We start from the raw sequence: 17,786 nt of genomic DNA on the forward strand, positions 1-17,786 counted from the left end.
AAAACCATAATATTTAAAACTGTTCCCACTTGATAAATGTTTTGCCTGTGCATACCTTTATTTTGTATTGAAGGATCATCAGAAATTTAGCAGGTAGAGAATCTTGGAAGGACATCACATGGACAAAGATAAGAATGATAATGGAGCGTTGGGAATGACTAGCACTAGCATATGGCCAGGGCAAAGTGTCCGTATGGGGGAGATGCTGGACAGGTTGGCAGGGACCAGATCACAAAAGGCCTTGGCTCTAGGTAAAGGAGATCAGGAATTGGTTCTGAAGGCTATGAGGAGACTTCATCAGGTTTTAAAAACAAAGAACTGCACAATGTAGAGACGTTACAGATGTCCACTAGGGGCATCTCTCTTTGATGCCCCTTTTCATAATGCCTACTAGACTACGAGCCCTTGAAAGGAGCTAATCATATGAGATTTATCTGTCTCTTCAAGACCAAGCACAGTGCCCGGAACACAGTAGGTATTTATAATTGTTGGTTGAATAAAATTGAAGTAGCTAATCTCATACCGACTGAATAGGGGTAAATGACTTGTTTAATATCATTGTGAAACTTAGTGGCAAAGGTGAGCCTGAAGCCAGGCCAGACCTTCTGCAGGTGTATTTCTAAATCATATGCTTGGGCACCAAGTCACAGCTGACTTAGGGTTTTCAGGTTTGAATGTATCCTATGAGACATGATCGAGGGGCAAAGCTAATCACCCCTGGATCTCTCTCTGTCATATCACATCCTTTCCCTCAGAAAGCCCAAGGGCATCTGTGCTCAACCTCAAGAACCTTAATGGCCTTGTGTAACCTCACAAGACCCACTGATGTTCTAGCCCAGATGTCCTCGCCTGGGCAGCCCATTGCCATTATCAAATATTTAAGGACAACCTATCATGGCCCAAGGCCACATGTATAGAAAGGTGAGTCAGATCAGCTGTTGTGCTCAAGGACTTGTTCGAACCTGAGCATCTCAAGACACAGACCCAGTCAGATACCTCTCAGAACCACGGTGACCACCATACATTAGCTCAAGGTGTTGGTGGAATGAGTGAGTGAAGGAACTTGAGAAGATAGAGAAGAAAAGGCACCCATTATATCTTATGTCACAAAGTATAACACTGTAGGTGTCATGAAAGAGGAGTGGAGTTCAGAGGAGAAGAGAGTGCTCCAATAACTAATTTTTAAAGCGCCACGAAGGAGGTGGTGATGTGTAGGCCAAGCCTTGAAGGATGACCAGTACTGAGACCAGGGCAGAGGGAGAGTGTGAGCAAAGTCACAGGCTCTGTGAGCAGCTCTTCAGCAAATGTCCACTCAGAGTCCATTGTGAGGGGCAATTGGAATACTGAGCTGCCCTCCCAGAATTTACTGTCCCCCAGAGGAAAGAGGTGGGAAGGAGGAGTGTGTGTGTGTGTGTGTGTGTGTGTGTGTATAGTAGATGAGGAGGACAGTGATAGAGTATTAGGTGAGGGGTCTGGAGGGAAGAGATTATCAAATTGGTTTGGCTGGGTCCAGAATATTCAGGATCTACAATCTCAGATCACATTAGGCCTCTATTCTCTACCAGCTATAAAAGGTGTTTGATGTGGAAGGAAAGAGAACTAGCACTTACTTAGCTCCTGCTACTTACCAATGAAAAGTGCATTACAACAATAGGCTTATTTAATCTTCTGAACCACTTTGAAGTAAGTCTGTATATCTGTGTTTTACAAATGAGGAGGCCAAGTTTAAGCAGCTGTTTAGTGGTGGAATCTTTGTGACTCCAAAGTCCTTGATTTTTTTTAAAATACTACCTCATGCTGACCAGACAGCAGACACGTTCTATATCCTCTCCTTGTGTCCTGGTTGATTGGGGGAGGGGATCAGGGGAGTGTGTGTGCATGAGTGTTTGTGCCTGTTTGCATTGGCCCGCATACAGGTACCAACTGTGGGCTAAGGGAAATTCTGATTACTTCCGTCCAATTAATGCTCTGTTCATTCTTGCTGTCTCCTTGTGATTAGAATTAATTGCTGCTGATTACACTGCGTGGAAGAGAAAGGACGGTCATCAGCAGTTCCGCTTGGGGGATGAAAACATTATAATGCAAAACAAAATTGGTTTCTGAGGACTTGAATTAAGAAATTCTCTCTGTTGGAGAAAGATTAGGCATTCTGTAACCAAAATCAATATTCTATGACCCTATCCAGGCAGAAGGACAATCTATCCCTGTTTTGGTCTACAGTAACGATAAAAAGAAGTGAGGTGATATATTTATTTGGAAAACTGGTTGTATATAGAAGCTGTCCATGTGATTTTGCAAATCTTTTCCTCATCTGTAAAATTAGGAGGTTTGATGAGGTAAACTCCAGAGTCTTATATTAGTCAAAAGTCATCTGGTTGCAAATGACAGAAAACCCAATTCAAACTGACTAAAAAGGGGAGTTAATTAGCTCACACAACTTTAGAGTGCAAAGGAATATTGGTGTTAGGCGTGCCTGGATTAAGAGAATCAAACTGTGTCATGAGGACTTGGTCTCTAGCTGCTTCCTGAGTGTTGGCTCCATTCTCCCAGAGGTTCTCTCCCACCATGGAAGCAAAATGGCTGCCAGCAGCTCCTGGTAAATGTCCCATCCTCTCAGTTTTAAGAGTGATTCCCTCTCTCACAAGAAGATAGAATTGAGTCTCGTTGAGCTTCTGCCATACCTGACTAACCCCTGTGGCAAAATAGATTCAGTGTTCTGACTGGCCAGGAGAGGGACGAATCTGTTCCCACCCAGAGTCGTCCTGAGCCACAGGGACTGAGACTGAATGTTCAATATGGAAAACCGGGGTGCTGTGAAAAGGGAATAGATTAAGAGCAGGAAAACAAAACAGATGTCCACTAGTGGTACCCTCCTGCCTGGATATTTTATGATTCTCTAACCACTGAAACACTGCCAAGTTCAGCCTAGAAAATATGAAGGTCAGTAAAGTGCAGGGAGTCCCTGAAATTAGGAGGTATGGTTAATGGGAAAAGAGAAGCTAAGTATCTATTTTGGAACATCTATTTTTATGTTAGGACCCATACTAGCCACTTTCACATTCATTGTCCTTCAATTTTCATAAAACTCTAGTTCGTAGGTATTCTTATTCCCACTTTACAGACAAGGAAATTGAAGATTAGGGGTTGGACTACTTGTCTAAGGTTTATTTACTTATTTATTTGCTTAGTCTTTCCACGAACATTTTTGGTGGAGGTGTATTAGGCTGTGGGGAAACAAGGATGGGGAAGGTGCCAGCCCTGCCCTCGAGGGGCTCCCAAGCTAATGAAGAAGAGAGAGGCAAAGAGCAGTGGAGAGTATGTGTGCAAGGGGTACAGTCCCGGTCTGGTGGGGTCAGCGCAGGTCTGGCATCTAACTCTGGCTCCTGGGCCATGCTTCGTTTTGTCCCCTCAAGGTCCTAGTCCAAGGCTCTCTGCTCTGCCAAGGTGGGGCATTGTTCCCAGACTCTGTGCTTCAGGAGGAACTTGTGTCCCTGGAGGCCTAGCAGTGCTCAGCTGGCTTCACCCTCTAGCTGTGACTGACTAGTTATCACAGGAACCTGACCCCTGTACCCCAGGATCACGTGCATGAGACTAGAGGGTCATTGTTCCCTCCACAAAACCTTTTCATTGCTGCATCCAGGCAAGAGCAGCATGTTTGGCCTCATGTAGGCTCCTTGGAAATGCCTATCAGATGATGAGATTCAGGGTCTCCTCCTCCTCTTCATCAGACAGTCCCTCTTTCAGGTCCCTAGTTCTGGACTTGGGAAGGAGGCAGTCAGGCAGACAGCAGATAGGCAGCTGGCCCATCCAAGGTGTGGGAGAGTGAGGATGGAAAAGAAAAGTTCCAGAGAAAATATGTTCTATCCCAAAGATTGGATAAATGTGTTAGTCCTGTGGGGAGTTTAAGGCCAGCTTCTTACCCATTCTGTGAGTGGGATCTCTTGAGCTTTGCCTGACATGAAACCAAGGTGTCCCCCAAAGAGCATTAGATACAAGGAAATGACAATAACTAGACATTACAATGGAGTTTCATTGTAGAAATCATAGGATTCACTTGGCACAACTGTGCAGCAAAATATAATGAGGCATTGCTACCCTGTTTCCCCCAAAATAAGACCTAGCCAGACCATCAGCTCTAATACATCTTTTGGAGCAAAAATTAATATAAGACCTGGTATTATATTATATTATATTAAACCCTGTCTTATATTATTTTTTGCTCCAAAAGACGAGAGAACACAGAGCTTCCTGGCGTCTAGAGCCACATTCAGGCTTCATATCCAGGACCAGTGGTGATACCACTACCAGGTTCACCAAGACAGAAACCTGGTCTGCTACCCTTGATGCTTTTCCTAATCCAGCCACTTCTACCAGCACCCCACATTCAACCCGAAAGTCACATCAGTTTTACTTGACAAATATTTCTAATTCTATCCCTTCCTCTCTACTCCACTGTTAGCATTCTAGCTCAAGCCTTCACCACCCTCCCTGGACCAGAAGTGTCCTCCCTGTCTCCAGTCCTGGTCCTTTCCAAACCATCCTCCTCCAGGGCCACAGGACTGATAGCCTTAAAGCCAAACCTGACATTCTCTCTCCCTCCCTTAGCACCCTGCCATGGCTCCTCCTTTCCTGCCTGCAGGAAAGTTCCTGTTTGTTACATCTGGCTGTGTATTTCTCATGCTTCCTTCTTTATCTTGTAGAAGATACACCAACCCCTCCAAGGAAGGCATCGCCATGCCTCAGCATGCTTGCACGTGCTTCTGTCCTTGTGCAGGGATGCCTTTCCCTGCCATCATCTCCTGTTCACCTGGCCAATTCCTACTTCTTCAAGTGCCTCGGATTTCAGTCTCACTCTGCATGTGTTCATTTACTTGTTGCCTATCTTCCCTACTGTGATGGGAGCTCCGTCAGAATACAGACCTTGGTGTTTTGTGCACAGTTTGTGTCTCAGCATCTAGAAAACTACCTGGTACCTAGTGTATGAACAATTTTCAACAATTTTCAACTATGAGCAATAGTCAACAATTTTCAATTGTTGACTAAATGGTTTAATGAAGACTCATCTCAAAAGAAGAGACCCCCCTCCCCCCAATTCAGCTCAGGTGTTACCTCCTCTAAGAAATCTTCTAGGGTCCCTCCAATGTTCACTCTTACTTCCGGTGCCCCCACTTCCCTTACTTCCCTCTGCCACAGAAGTCATTGCCCTGCGTTGCAATTTTTATTTCCATGGCTTTTCTAAGGGCTGCTCAGGGGCAGGGACTGACTTCTCATCTTTGAATCCACAGCAACTGACCCAAAGCCTTACACAACAGATAATAAATATTAAATAAATGAACAAATTCATTTTAAGAAAGTTAACATAATAATTATAGCATAAGAATATATAAAAAGCCACAGGCCTCAGACTTGGACAGACTTGAGCTTGAGTCCTAACCTCCAATTGCTGGGGAATGATGTTAGACAAGGGACTTCTCTGAACCTTGGTTTTCTAATCTAATGTGGGGATAATAAAATCTACCTTGCTTGTGCATAATAAACGAAACTAGCATGGTGCCTAGAAGATAGTAAGGGATCATAAACATTAATTCTATTCCCTGGATTTCAAGTTCAAGACAACAGTTAAAATGAAAATAGCTCAAGGGCAGGAAATAAAGTCACAAAGTCTTAAAGCCAAGAGGACCTTAAAGATTGACATTTAAGCCCAACATCATACCTTTCCTAGGGATGGGATTGTTTCTGTTTTGCTTGAGAGGGAATAAGAATGTCCCAAAATGAGGATTCAACGCAAGGAGGGAGCCAAGAATGAGGCATTATAATGGAGTTTCTCCATAGTTAGGGCCATCCCTTAGCGAAACTGTGATGTAAGTCCAATTCTTCCGAATTCTACAAATGGGTAAACTCAAGTCCAGAAGGAGGTCAGTGACCTGCCTCAGGTCATACAGCAACTGGGTGAAAAGCTGATGCTCAAACATGGATCTCTTGACTCACAGGATATTGCTCATTCCATTAACCCAGGTAAGCGTCTCAGATTCAGGTCTAATCAGCAGTAAAGACACAGGGACAGGGAAGTGGGCTTTTCTGAAAGGCCCAGAAAGTCCCAGACACCAGCTGAGCTTTTCAGTCCCCTCCTAAGAACAATCTTTGCTGAGCTGTTCTCATGACCTCTTCAGCAGAGCAGTCACCAGACTGTGACGTCCTCGAGTTACGTTAACACAGATGAATTTGGATAGCTTCTACATTGTGTTCATTTCATTCCATGTCAAGCCTGATGTCAGTCCCCAGCACACGATTCTCACTAATCCCAGAGGAGCCAGGATATAAAAAGCGAATGAGTCAGGTAATAAGAAGAAGGAATATTACCTGAAAGGTGATGATAAACTCAAGTGTCACCCACCATCCACGCACCTAGCACAGATATTCTTAATGTGTGGGATGATGTAGATTCCTTTGAAAATTGTGGAAAAGTATTGATATTCTCCCCAGAAAAATTCACATCCACATATAAAATTTTGCCTGTAAGATCAGAGGGGTCAGGAACCCCCTAATGGCCCCGGGTAGGTATTCCTGATCTAGAGACTGAGAGGTTTCAAAACATCAGCATGTCACCCCCTTCTCCCAAGTTCACAGACTGGAAAACTGCCATCTATAGGAGACTTAGCCTCACTGAGGCCACATGTCGCCCAGAACCAGAGCTGAGGCCAGAAGCCAGGACCGTTTAGAGCTCCTCTGGCTTGTCACTCCTCTGTTCCCTCTCCTCTCCCCACCTGCCTCTCCATGCTACTACACAAATATTTACTTTGGTTCTTGGTCTGGTTTTATATTGTGCATCAATTGAAGCTTCTGAAAATATTTATGAGACAAGTGGAGGCTCAGCATCTATCAGAGAAACAGAGCTTGCTCTCGGGCCGAGCCTCATTGAAGTCTCAGCAATTGCTGAGCGGGGCCCAGATGGGAAGGCACAGCAGATTTTGAGAGCCGATTTCCAGAGCTGTAGTCAACCATCAGTGCGAAAAGGGAAGCACTGCTGGGAAGTTGCCGGTGCCTGGAGTGGAAGAGGAGGGGAAGTGAGAGGGCCACAGAGCAAGCGGTAGTGCCCGAGCTGGAGGGAGAGACTGACTTCCGTCCCGAGTGAGAAGCGTGTCTGAGACAGGTAGATGGGTTATAAATACCAGCAGTCCAGGGCAAATAGGGAAGGGAGAGGCATCTGAGAGGCTGAGGTGTACTGGAGAGGGAGCGAGGCTATTCTTCCTGCCAAAGTGATGGCGAGAGGGGGTAGAAAACCATCCTATGAAGTCCGTACAGCCTGTGAGGGCAGATTCCTTTGCCCCTCCCCAGCACCCAAGGATCCATTCAGGGATTACTTTTTCCAGGTGGGAAGACTGAGGCCCCTCTCAGTGAAGCTCTTACCCGCCTCTCCTGTTTCACCTGCTACCTTCTACGAGATGCCGTACACCCCCTAGAGCACTGCTTCTCACCCAGGGGTGAGTTATCCACCCCCCAAACAGGGAATGTTTGACAATGTCTGAAGACCTTTTTGATTGTCACATGAGGTGGGTGGCTCTGCTGGCATTGTGCTGGCATTTAGTAGAAGGGTGCAGGGATGCTGCTAAACATCCTACAATGCACAGGACAGCTCCTTACACAGAACCATTTAGCCCAAAACGTCCATAGAGCCTGGACTATCAGCGGCTTCAGGGCAGGGCCACCCGTCTTGGTTACTCTACATACCCAGTGTATATCCTCTGTATACCTATTACCTGGCCCAACACATAGGAGGTACTTGATAAGTGTCTGCTGAATGAATAAACGAGTGACAAATAATGAGTGACAACAACCTGCCCAGTGTGGTCTGAAGTCCAAAAATCCCCCAAGGTCATCCCATCCAGACTCAGCCACATTATACCTGAGGTTAGATTTCCATCTGTGCCAGCCCAGCCAGCCTCGAGCCTGATTTCTCTTCCAAATAGCCCATCAGAGTGGTAATCATCACCTTCGTGCCTGATAAGGCTGGCCCTCCTATGTGTCTAGAAAGGATATCCCCTGCTCCTGGGAAACACTTCTCCTACGGAAAACCAGAGAAGGAGTGAGAATTAGAACTAGAGGTCATCTAGGTCAACCTCTGCCAATTTACAGGAGGGGGAACTCAGGCATACAGCATGGAAGTGACCCACAGGATTTTATCCCTGAGCATCCAGGAAACAGGATTGTACCAACAATCTCTTCATCTCTCCCTCCCTTTGTCTCTCTGTTGTTCTTTTCCTCCCCCACCTTCCCTTGTCTTGTTTTTTGGCTTGTTTGTTTTCTCCTTACCTCTGTTAATCATCTTAACATGTGATAAATGGTGCTGGAAATAAGTTTGAACATGACACACCCTTGTCCTTGAAGAGGTCATATTTTGTTGGAAATGACAGGTTCATAAATAATAATGATAAAAAGAGCTACTGCACACCAGCATTGTGCTGGGTGCTCTGGGGGTATAATTTCTAATCAACACGATAATCTGCTGAGATAGGTAGCATTACCCATTTGAGACAGGAAAAAGCTGAGGCTCAGCGAAGGTAAGGAGCTTTCTCAGTCACACAGCTCAATTGTGTAGGAGCCAAGATTAAAACCCATGCTTTTCAGACTTTAAACCCCACATTCTAAATAGATGCAGAACAGGATACAGTGTCGGGGACAAGGCTTAGACTGGCTTATGGAAAGCCATGAATGCCAGATTTAAGAGTTTAGCTCTTACCCTGCAGGTGACATGGAGTCAATGTAGGGTTTTAGTCCATTGACACTGATTTCAGATTTCTGGCCTCAGAGCTGTAGAGAATAACATATCTGATGTATTAAGCCACTAAGTTTGAGGTAATTTGTTACAGCGACGATAGAAAAATAATATAGAGCCTCATAGTTTTTACCAAACTTTAATTCTTTCTTGAATGATTTGGTGACCCTCCCCACCATTAATGTGTATTGTATGCAGTCATCTCTACTTGCTCTTTAGAGCTACAATGTCACGTATCAGAGAGGAGGTCTCCCTCCCTGTCAGTCTGTCTCTTCCTTCCTTCTATCTGTCCTCTCTGCCTTTCTGCTGTTTCTGTCTATTTCAGCTTGCTGCCGCTCGTTTCCTGTTTCTCCTCTCATGCCTGTGTTTCTCTGCTTTTTTTAATTGTCTTTCTGTATCATCCTCTGCCTTTCTCTCTACCCCTCCCTCTCCCTCCCCCACCCCATCGTCTATATTTGTGGTTTTCACTTTCTGATTCTCTCCCTTTTTTATTCACTTCCTATTTTTTGTATCTGCCCCTCACTCCATTACTCTCCAGTTTTCAAGTTTGAGTTTCTCTCAGCCCTCCCCATGATTTTTCTTTCCTTATCTTTCTGCTCCATCCTAATCAGTTTCCCTTTGTATTTTCCTGTCTGCATCTTTCTCTTTTTGTTTCTGCCTCTGCCTATCTTCCTTCATCTCTTTGTCCCTCCTGCTGTCTTTCTCTCTCTCTCTCTCTCTCTCTCTCTCTCTCTCTCTCTCTCTCTCTCTCTCTCTCTCTTCTCTCTCACCTCCTTACTTTGGGGGTACCTCAGGACTTGCCTGAATTTGGAAAGGACTCTGCAATTACATCTGCTGCCTCCACACCACACTTGAGAAAGATTCATCTGTTTAGTCATGCACCTGTCCAACACCGTGGGAGGATGCGTGAGGGAGGGAGAGACAAAAGATATTTTATTGTCGCATTGTTCTTCCGGCTTCACCTAGAGACTCCTGGACTGGTGCCTCTTAATAATCCAACAGTGCTGTCAGCCTCACCAAAGAGAAATCCGTTTTCCTTGGCCTACCCCTCTGCAGAATTAATCAGTCACCTGTAATGATGATCTGTTGCTGGCATGGGTAGGAATGTGAGCAGAGAAAGAATTCTAGGTGGGGGTTTCCAAACAGGGAACAGGTAGTAGTTAAATATTTTTCTGTGGCAGCACGGTGATGGCAAACAAAGACATTTCTGAGGACAGGACTGTGTCTGTTTTTCTCTTCATTGTATACCAGCTCTTATGCCCAGCACAGTCTGGCATACAGAAGGCACTGAACGAGTGAATGAATGAATGAATAAATGAGTGAATGGGCTTCAATCCTCCCTGTACCAATACTTGATGTGCCTCATTGGACAAGTGACTTTCAATTTCTCATCTGCAAAATAGTAATCAGACCTGTCCACAGCACAACTGTGGGGAGACAGGACGTGAAATAGGGTATGTGATGAGTGGGGCCAGACCTCAGCTGCCTACAGGGCAGGCAGGTCAGGGGAGCTTATTCTTGGAAGAGCTGCAGGGAATGAAAAGTGTGGAGACGGCTTCAGAGATGAGGGCCTATGAGGGACGGGGTGGGATGTAAAAAGGAGGCCGCAGGCCAGGTGGGAGGATGTGTGTGTGTGAAACATGTCCCCTCTGGGACTGCTCTGTGCGATAGGGAGGACCTTCCATCAGGAAACTGCCACGTGCTGAAGGAGATCTTCCTGACTCCCACCAGGGAAAACTCATCCCCAACGCTGCCCATGATGCTTAGTGGTGGGATTACGCTGGAGCTAGCAAGAGCCCAGCTCATGAAATGACCGGTCAGGGTTCATGGTTCAGATGAGTAGGATCAGCTCACCCTCGGTACCAGCCAGCGCCCTTGCCTCCTCCAAGACCACTGATGCCCCACCTTTCCAATGAGCCCGCTGCTGACCACTCTACTTAATGCTGCAATCTGCTCCCTGCCCCACCCCCCACACTCTCCTGACCCTGTTCTTTACTTGTCACTTTCTGCTATTCTCGATGGTTTATGAATGAGTTAGGTTGACAGTTTGTCTTTTACAGCTAGAATGTGAACTCCATGAAGACAAGGATCTGTGTCAGTTTTGCTCACTATATCAAGTGCCTAAAATAACTTGACACATAGTAGGTTCTCAATAAATACTTGTTGAATGAAAGAATGGGGATGGGATTTTTCATAAGCTTATTGTATCGAGGCCTTTACTTGAACATGCAATGTTCCTGCTGGAAAGGACTTGAGACTATACATTTTACCCATAGAGAAGTCAGGCCCAGAGAAGGGAAATGGCCAAGGTCACATGGCAAGTTATTGATTGAAACCAGGCTGATCTCTTGAGTCCCACTGACGTGCTCATTCAATGTACCAGATCCAAGGCTCTGAGACTGGAGCACGGAGGGGCCTGCAGTCACTGCCCCTTCCTAGAGACCTTGGGACACCCTGAGAATGCGTGTTTTCTGAGAGCAGGGGGCACGAGGTGGGGAGCAGAGCAGAATGGACCATTTCATATAGTCAGCAAGAATATGTGATGTGAATAATCCCAAAGAGTTGGGAAACCATTTCCATTATCCTATTTCCATTTTTTTCCTATTTCTGATCTTTTCTGTTTCTGATTTCAGGACCTGGATACTTATCATCTCATAGGCATTTTGACGTCAAACTAACTCCTGTTCTCTCTCGCGTGAACCTGTCCCACCAGCCCCCAGTGTTCTACATTCCAGGTTATGGCACCGCCATCCATCCAGGTGCTAAATAAAGCTAAATAGGCAGGAATCATCCTTCATTCCTACCTCTCCTTCAGGCCCTGCATCCAGTATGTCAGCAGGTCCTTCCGTCCTTCCCCAAAACATGTTTTTCCATCTCTGCTGCCTCTGTCTTGATCCGGGCCCCTTCATCTTTCTCCTGGACCGTTGCTGCAGTAGTCTCCTGAAAGACCTACTTGCTTCCACTCTAGTTTGTCATTTTAAGCACAGCAGTGACCTTTTAAAAATATAAATCAGACCATTTTATTTTCCTGCTTAAAATTCTTTAGTTGCTCCCCATCCACTTAGAAAATCCACTCTTTCAGGGAGCCAGGAATAAGGCTCCACATGCCTTAACCCTTGCCTGCCTCTCCATGTCAGCCCTCTTTCAGTCCCTCTCTCCCACCAAGGACCCTTCCCACACGCCACCCTTCCTCCTTCATAGATGCTGCTGTACCCACTGTCCTCTCTCAGTTCACAGGTCCTCTCCTGAGAGAGGCCTGCCCACAGCCCTATCTAAAACAGCACCCCTATTGCCCTCAGCTATGGACCCGGTGCATTTCCGTCATAGCACTATTACAATGGCAATTATGTATTTATTTGAGGTTTTTTTTTATTTGTTATCTGTCTCCAATTCTAGACATAGGAACCACTGTCCTGGTTGTTTTTTATTTTGTTTTATTGTGTTGGTTTGTTTCTTTACCACAAATACGCTGAGCCTTTCAAAAAGCCTGAACATAGTAGGTGATCAATAAATATACTGAATGAATGAATGATATACACAACCATAGATATTCACTGGTTTTTACTGCCTACAGGATAGAAGTTTAAATTCCTTAATTTGGTGTTCAAAGCCTTCACCTCTGTGTCTCCAGCCTACTTACTATTGCAGCCTCACCTTTTACCATACACTTCAGCTACAGGAGCCCTCGGCCCTTTCTCTGTCTGATTTCTGGCCCAGATTCATTTGCCCCCACCCCACTCTGTGCTTCTACTGACGCTTGTCTGTCTTCCTCCCCCATTTCCAATTCATCTTTGTCCTTCAAACCTCGGTCCCACTTCCATGAGCCCTTTCACAAGTCCTCGACTTGGAATTAAATCTCCTTCTACATGTCCATAAAATTTAGTGTTTAAATTTATGATCACATTCAGGAGAGGAGAAAACATAGGCATGGTGTGAAAAGACACTCATGGTTCATATGCTACCTCTATCACTTTCAAGCCACGGGACTCTGGTTAATGATGTAAATGCTCCTTTTTCAGTTTCCTCCCCTGTAAAATATGTGTAGGATTGTGCGTTCACCTTGCAGGGTATTGTAAGGATTGGTGATAGTAACTGCACTGTACAGTGTCCAAAGTAAGCTCAAAACAACAGTTGTTGCTTTTGTGAAGATGACAGTGCAACAGCCTGCTGGGTAACCTAGTTAATTGGGTCATGGTAGTTTTCTCCTCTAGACTGTAAACTATATTTGTCTAACTCTTCTTTATCTAACCCCAATCACCCCTGTCACCTTGTATGGCAGTATATATACATGGGAGGGACCCAACAAATGTTTGAATGAACAAATGAAAATGAGCAATAAATGTGGCAACCTCATTACCTATTGAAGGGTCCCATGAAGTAGGAGGCTGGGGCTACTGACACCCACCCTTTGGTTCACAGCTCTGGGTGGAAGTCGCCGAATCCGTCTGAGTTTCAGACAATCCCAGCAGACCCCTCCTGCTTCACTGACTCCGGGGTCTTTTCCTGCCATCTGCAAGGTTTGACAAGCGAGCTACAGAAGAATCTGAGAAGGCTGATGTTTTCAACTTATAGACCATCCTGAGATGTTTGTTGGGGATGGCAATGAAGAGTTGGCAGCTTCACCCCAATCTTTTTCTTTCTCAATTCTGCAAAATATTGGAAAGGGTCCCAGCCAAGAGAGTTATTGCCTTCTCCTATTGCCTGGACCTTAAATCTTTGTTCAAAGACAGCTTGTTTTAATTGAAAGTGTTCAATCAGTCTCTCCCCATCTCCCACCCACATCCTGTTTCTTAAGGCAAACAGGGTCATTCCAGTAAATAACCTGGAGTGAGGCCCTAAGGGTTTGAGGAATATGTAATATGGTTGGAGAGGGAGAAGGAAAGAGGGTTGTCCCAAACAACTCCCACCTTTAAAACACTGTCCTTTAAACAAAGCTAACCAAACCTTGTTTAAAATGATCAACACCTCACAGTGGGACATTTTACGGGAACAGCCCAACTCTTTTCCCTGGTAGAGATCAGGAATATCGATCAACAAGCATGTCTTCTAGCACGGCTTCAAGTCTACCTGTCAATGCAGGTTGGGAAGGAAGGCTCCGGGCTTCCCTTTTCCCCATTCATTTATTCATTCAGTCAACACGCGTGTGTTAGTCCATCGCACACTTCCTCACATCCCTGTGAGGCAGGCGTCATTGTTCACATTTACAGATGAGAAAAACAAGGCTCAGAGAGATGGAATCGCTTATGCCAGGTCACACAGGGCTGTAGTTCTCTATTGCTATGGAACAAATCTCCCCTAAACTTTGTGTGTAAAACAATAGCTATTCTCTCATGCTTTCTGTGGGTCAGAAATTTGGGAAGGGCTCAGCTGAGTGGTTCTAGCTGGAGTCTTTGATGCAGTTACAGTCAGACAACGGCTGGAGCTGGAACAATAGAGTGCTGGAGGAGCTGTGGGCTCGCCGGGGATCTCTGTTATAGTCTCTCCATGTAGTCGCAGGGCCTCTCCCTGCAGACACTCTCCCCCCACCCCACCCCCCTGCCACCCCAGTTAGCTGCTTTGGGCTGCCTCACAGCATGGGGGCCTCAGGCAGGCAGACTGTTTGCATGGAGGTTCAGGACCCCAGCTGGAGTCATCCAGAAAGCAACCTGCAAATTACATCACCTTTTCTGACCTCTCCTCAGAAGTCCCACAGCATCACTTCTGCCATTCTTTTGGTTATAAGTGAGTCACAAACCCACCCAGATTCAAGGATGGGGACATAGACCACACCTCTCAGTGGCAGGAGTGTCAAGGTCATATCACAGAATAACGTGTGAGATGGAAGCTATTCTTGCAGACATCTTTGGAAAATACAATCTGTCATACACAGCATATGGCAGAGCCAGGATTTGGATTAGATACATGTGATTCCAAAGCTCCTGCTGCAACTTTTCAGCTCAGTCCACAGGGATCTCTCCTTTCCTATGAGCCCCTAAAGCTCTTAATGTTGGCATACACAATCATGATTTGGTCTCCTCAAGCTGGCTAGAGCCTGGCTAGGTTAAAGCAGCCAACTGCCTCTGCAGGCCCTGGCAGTGAGACTGCCTCCTGGGTCTGCCGGTCAGAGAGGCCATGCCCAGTGCCAGCTTGTGAACTTTTGAAAGAAGGAGACAGAGAAGGTCAGTCATATCCAGAGGAAGAAAGCAGGTGGCAGCCTCAGAGCACAGCGAGCCTGAGGCACATCGCACTGTCATAAACAACTTGTCTGGTGTTTTTCCTTCTCCCACCAGGCACTGGCCTGGGATGACTCATCCTTTGACAGAAAAGGTGCCTTCAAGTTGGGAAACAGCCCAGGGTTGCGGAAAGCTCACAGTTCTGGAGTCAGACATTCCTGAATTGGAGTTCTGACTACTGTTGCCAGTTATATGGCCTTGGACAAGTTCCTTAACCTTCCAGAGCAAAAGGGAGATAAAAATGCCGCCCTCCCTGGGTTGTTTTGCAGGTTAAAATGCACATCTAAACGGAGTACCCAGTGCAGTGCCAGGTACATAGCAGGTGCTCATAAATGCTAGTTTCCATGGCCTGTGTCATGCCCAACCCCACCTTCGGGACTTTTCAAGACAGTGGTAAGAACTTACTTGACAGTTCCTCAAATGCTAGACCAGCTCCATGACCCTGGATGGATGGAGTGGTGGCTGAAACTTATCCTGTGAAGCGACAACCACATTGAGGTTTCTAGAGGCTGAGAAGGAGTCGGCCCTGTTAGGCATGGGCAGCAGGGAGAGTGGCCTGGGGAGGTGGGCATGGTATGGGCAAAGGCCTGGAGGCAAAAGTTCAGTGTCACTGGAGTGTGAAGGGCAAAGGGTGGAAGGGGGACACAGGCAGTCCTGAGGCAGAGTCTCATTAGGACAGAGTGACAGTAATCCGGGGGAAAGGTGGCCCAGGCCTTTTCTAGGAGGATAACAGGGGGCTAGAGAGAAGTGGACAAACTCAAGAAATAGGAGGTCTCGTGGAGAGGAACTGGTGACAGCCTGGATATCCGTTGCTAAGGTGTATGAGATACATGATACATACTTTGAATGAAGTCAGTTCAGAAGCCATGGAAGTGTGGGGCACGGGGAGAGAATATCATGGAAGGCTTTACTAAACTGATGTCACCTAAATGGAGACTTGATGGGTGTAAATTGGCCAAGGGAAGCAGGGTGGGACTTGAGACAGAGGCCATAGCGCATAAGAAGGCCCAGAGATGTGAGTTACAATGCACAGAGCACATACTCTGTGTTATTGAATAGATGATTGTTGTGCTCATTCATACTAAGGTGTTAATGGTCTGTATGGTCCCCAGAGAGCTTGTACTTTAATAGGTCGTGAATCCTTCCCCAAAAGATTCCTTATTGGTAGATTTCAAGGTGGAATGGGGACACTACTTAAGGTAAGAGGGTTTTACCGAAGTCGATGACTGATCCCTGAAGGTCAAGCAGGCCCTGGGCTACATACAGCAAAGGATCTCTTACTCTTGGGCCATGCTTATCTGCCTCCACCCTGAACCTCCTGGAGCCAGACCACGGAAATCCAGTGATTCCCAAAGGGACGCAGTAGATTCTAAAAAGCTATGATCACAGGCTTTGAGGTAAGACTACTTAGACCCATATCCTAGCTCCTCTCCTTCCCAGCTCGGTGACTTTAGGCAAATTATAAAACTTCTCTGCACCTGTTTCCTCGTGTGTAAATGAGGAAAATAATAGTATCTACCATTTAAGGTTTTGTGAGAATTAAAAAAGACAGTATGTATAAAGAGCTTAGAATAGTGAGTGGTGTGACTATTTTTATTACTGTTAGTTGTATTACTAGTCCTCTTTTCACTCCGTCTCAGTCTTTTTTCAAAGTTGCTCCTTAACACACATACTTACAGATATGAAGCTGGGGCGGAATGTGGCAAGAACATTTTTGGATTATTACCGGCTGAACCCCATGATTGAGAAAGCGGCGACTCCCATGCCGAGGCTGCGGTAAGTGACAGAGCAGAGTGGGCTGGAGTCCTGCTTAACTGGCTTTGTGTTCAGGGGTCACTGCCCTGAGACCCTCTCTGGCCCTCAGTTTCCCATCTGTGGCACGGGAAAGCAATCCCGGCCCTGCCACAGAGAGTGCATGAGGCAGAAGAGCTTCACAGCGTATTCCCTGAGTATGGGGTGTCATCATGGGCTCAGACAGGGATACATAGTCACATGTCTGGGTCTACCATGGGCATCCACAAGGAGGGGGGTTGCTGGGGAACCAAGTCCAGTCATTGTTCTCCGTTAGTTTGGGTGTTTCCATATGCTACTTCATCTGCTAGCTCATCCTCTAGGATTTCTATACCATCCAGGCTCATAGGCTCTCTGATCCTTCCATTTGTTCCTCTGTAAAGAGGGCACGGTGCTGCTTATTTGGAAGATTATTATGAGATGAGCGTTCAAACACCTTGCACAGTGCCAGACGTAGATATCTCCCCTCGGTGCATGACAGTTCCCTGCCCTCAAGATGGGAAGTTTCAGGCCTGGGGAACACACACCCCTGAGAAGTTTCACCTCGGGTCCTCTCCTGGAGCCAACTTCTTGGGCCAGTGAGGAGAGAAGCTCAGGAGATGATTATCCTTTCTGAGGGCTGGACCAGGGCCCAAAGTACTGGGCATTCTCATGCCTGCTGGCGGTGAATCCAGGAGCATCTGGGCAGGGACATCCCATGGCACCGGGTTACACTGCCCCTGCCCTGCTTCTTGGCCTCGTTTTCTACCCCCGTAGTGGTCCAGCCTCCTTGAAGGACATGAAGATGTCGAACTTACTGCTCCTAATAGACCAGTCGTCTCACTGACCTTGACCATGTACTTTGCTGTCTTTGGGCCTTTGCACCTTCCTCCCTGATGCGCCTTCCTCCCGCCCGTTATTAACAAAAAACTATATTAATCACTATTATTTGAGTGAAGTAATTGTTGTACATGATCTTATTTATTTATTCCTTGTAAATATCATATTCCCTATATTACAAATGAGAAAAA

General features: G+C 46.2%; 1 protein-coding gene across 3 annotated transcripts in view; it reads left to right on the plus strand.

The window, feature by feature from the left end:
• AGBL4 (AGBL carboxypeptidase 4) overlaps positions 1-17,786 on the plus strand; it is a 1,079,895-nt gene that overhangs the window by 1,050,167 nt on the left and 11,942 nt on the right. For all 3 annotated transcript variants that reach the window (XM_081055075.1, XM_081055074.1, XM_081055076.1), the window contains one exon: positions 16,665-16,761. In XM_081055075.1, the coding sequence (XP_080911201.1) occupies positions 16,665-16,761 (97 nt within the window). The remainder of the gene's footprint in view (positions 1-16,664; positions 16,762-17,786) is intronic.

The sequence above is a fragment of the Rhinolophus hipposideros genome (genome assembly GCF_964194185.1).
Source record: "Rhinolophus hipposideros genome assembly, chromosome: 8".
Lineage (NCBI taxonomy): Eukaryota > Metazoa > Chordata > Mammalia > Chiroptera > Rhinolophidae > Rhinolophus > Rhinolophus hipposideros.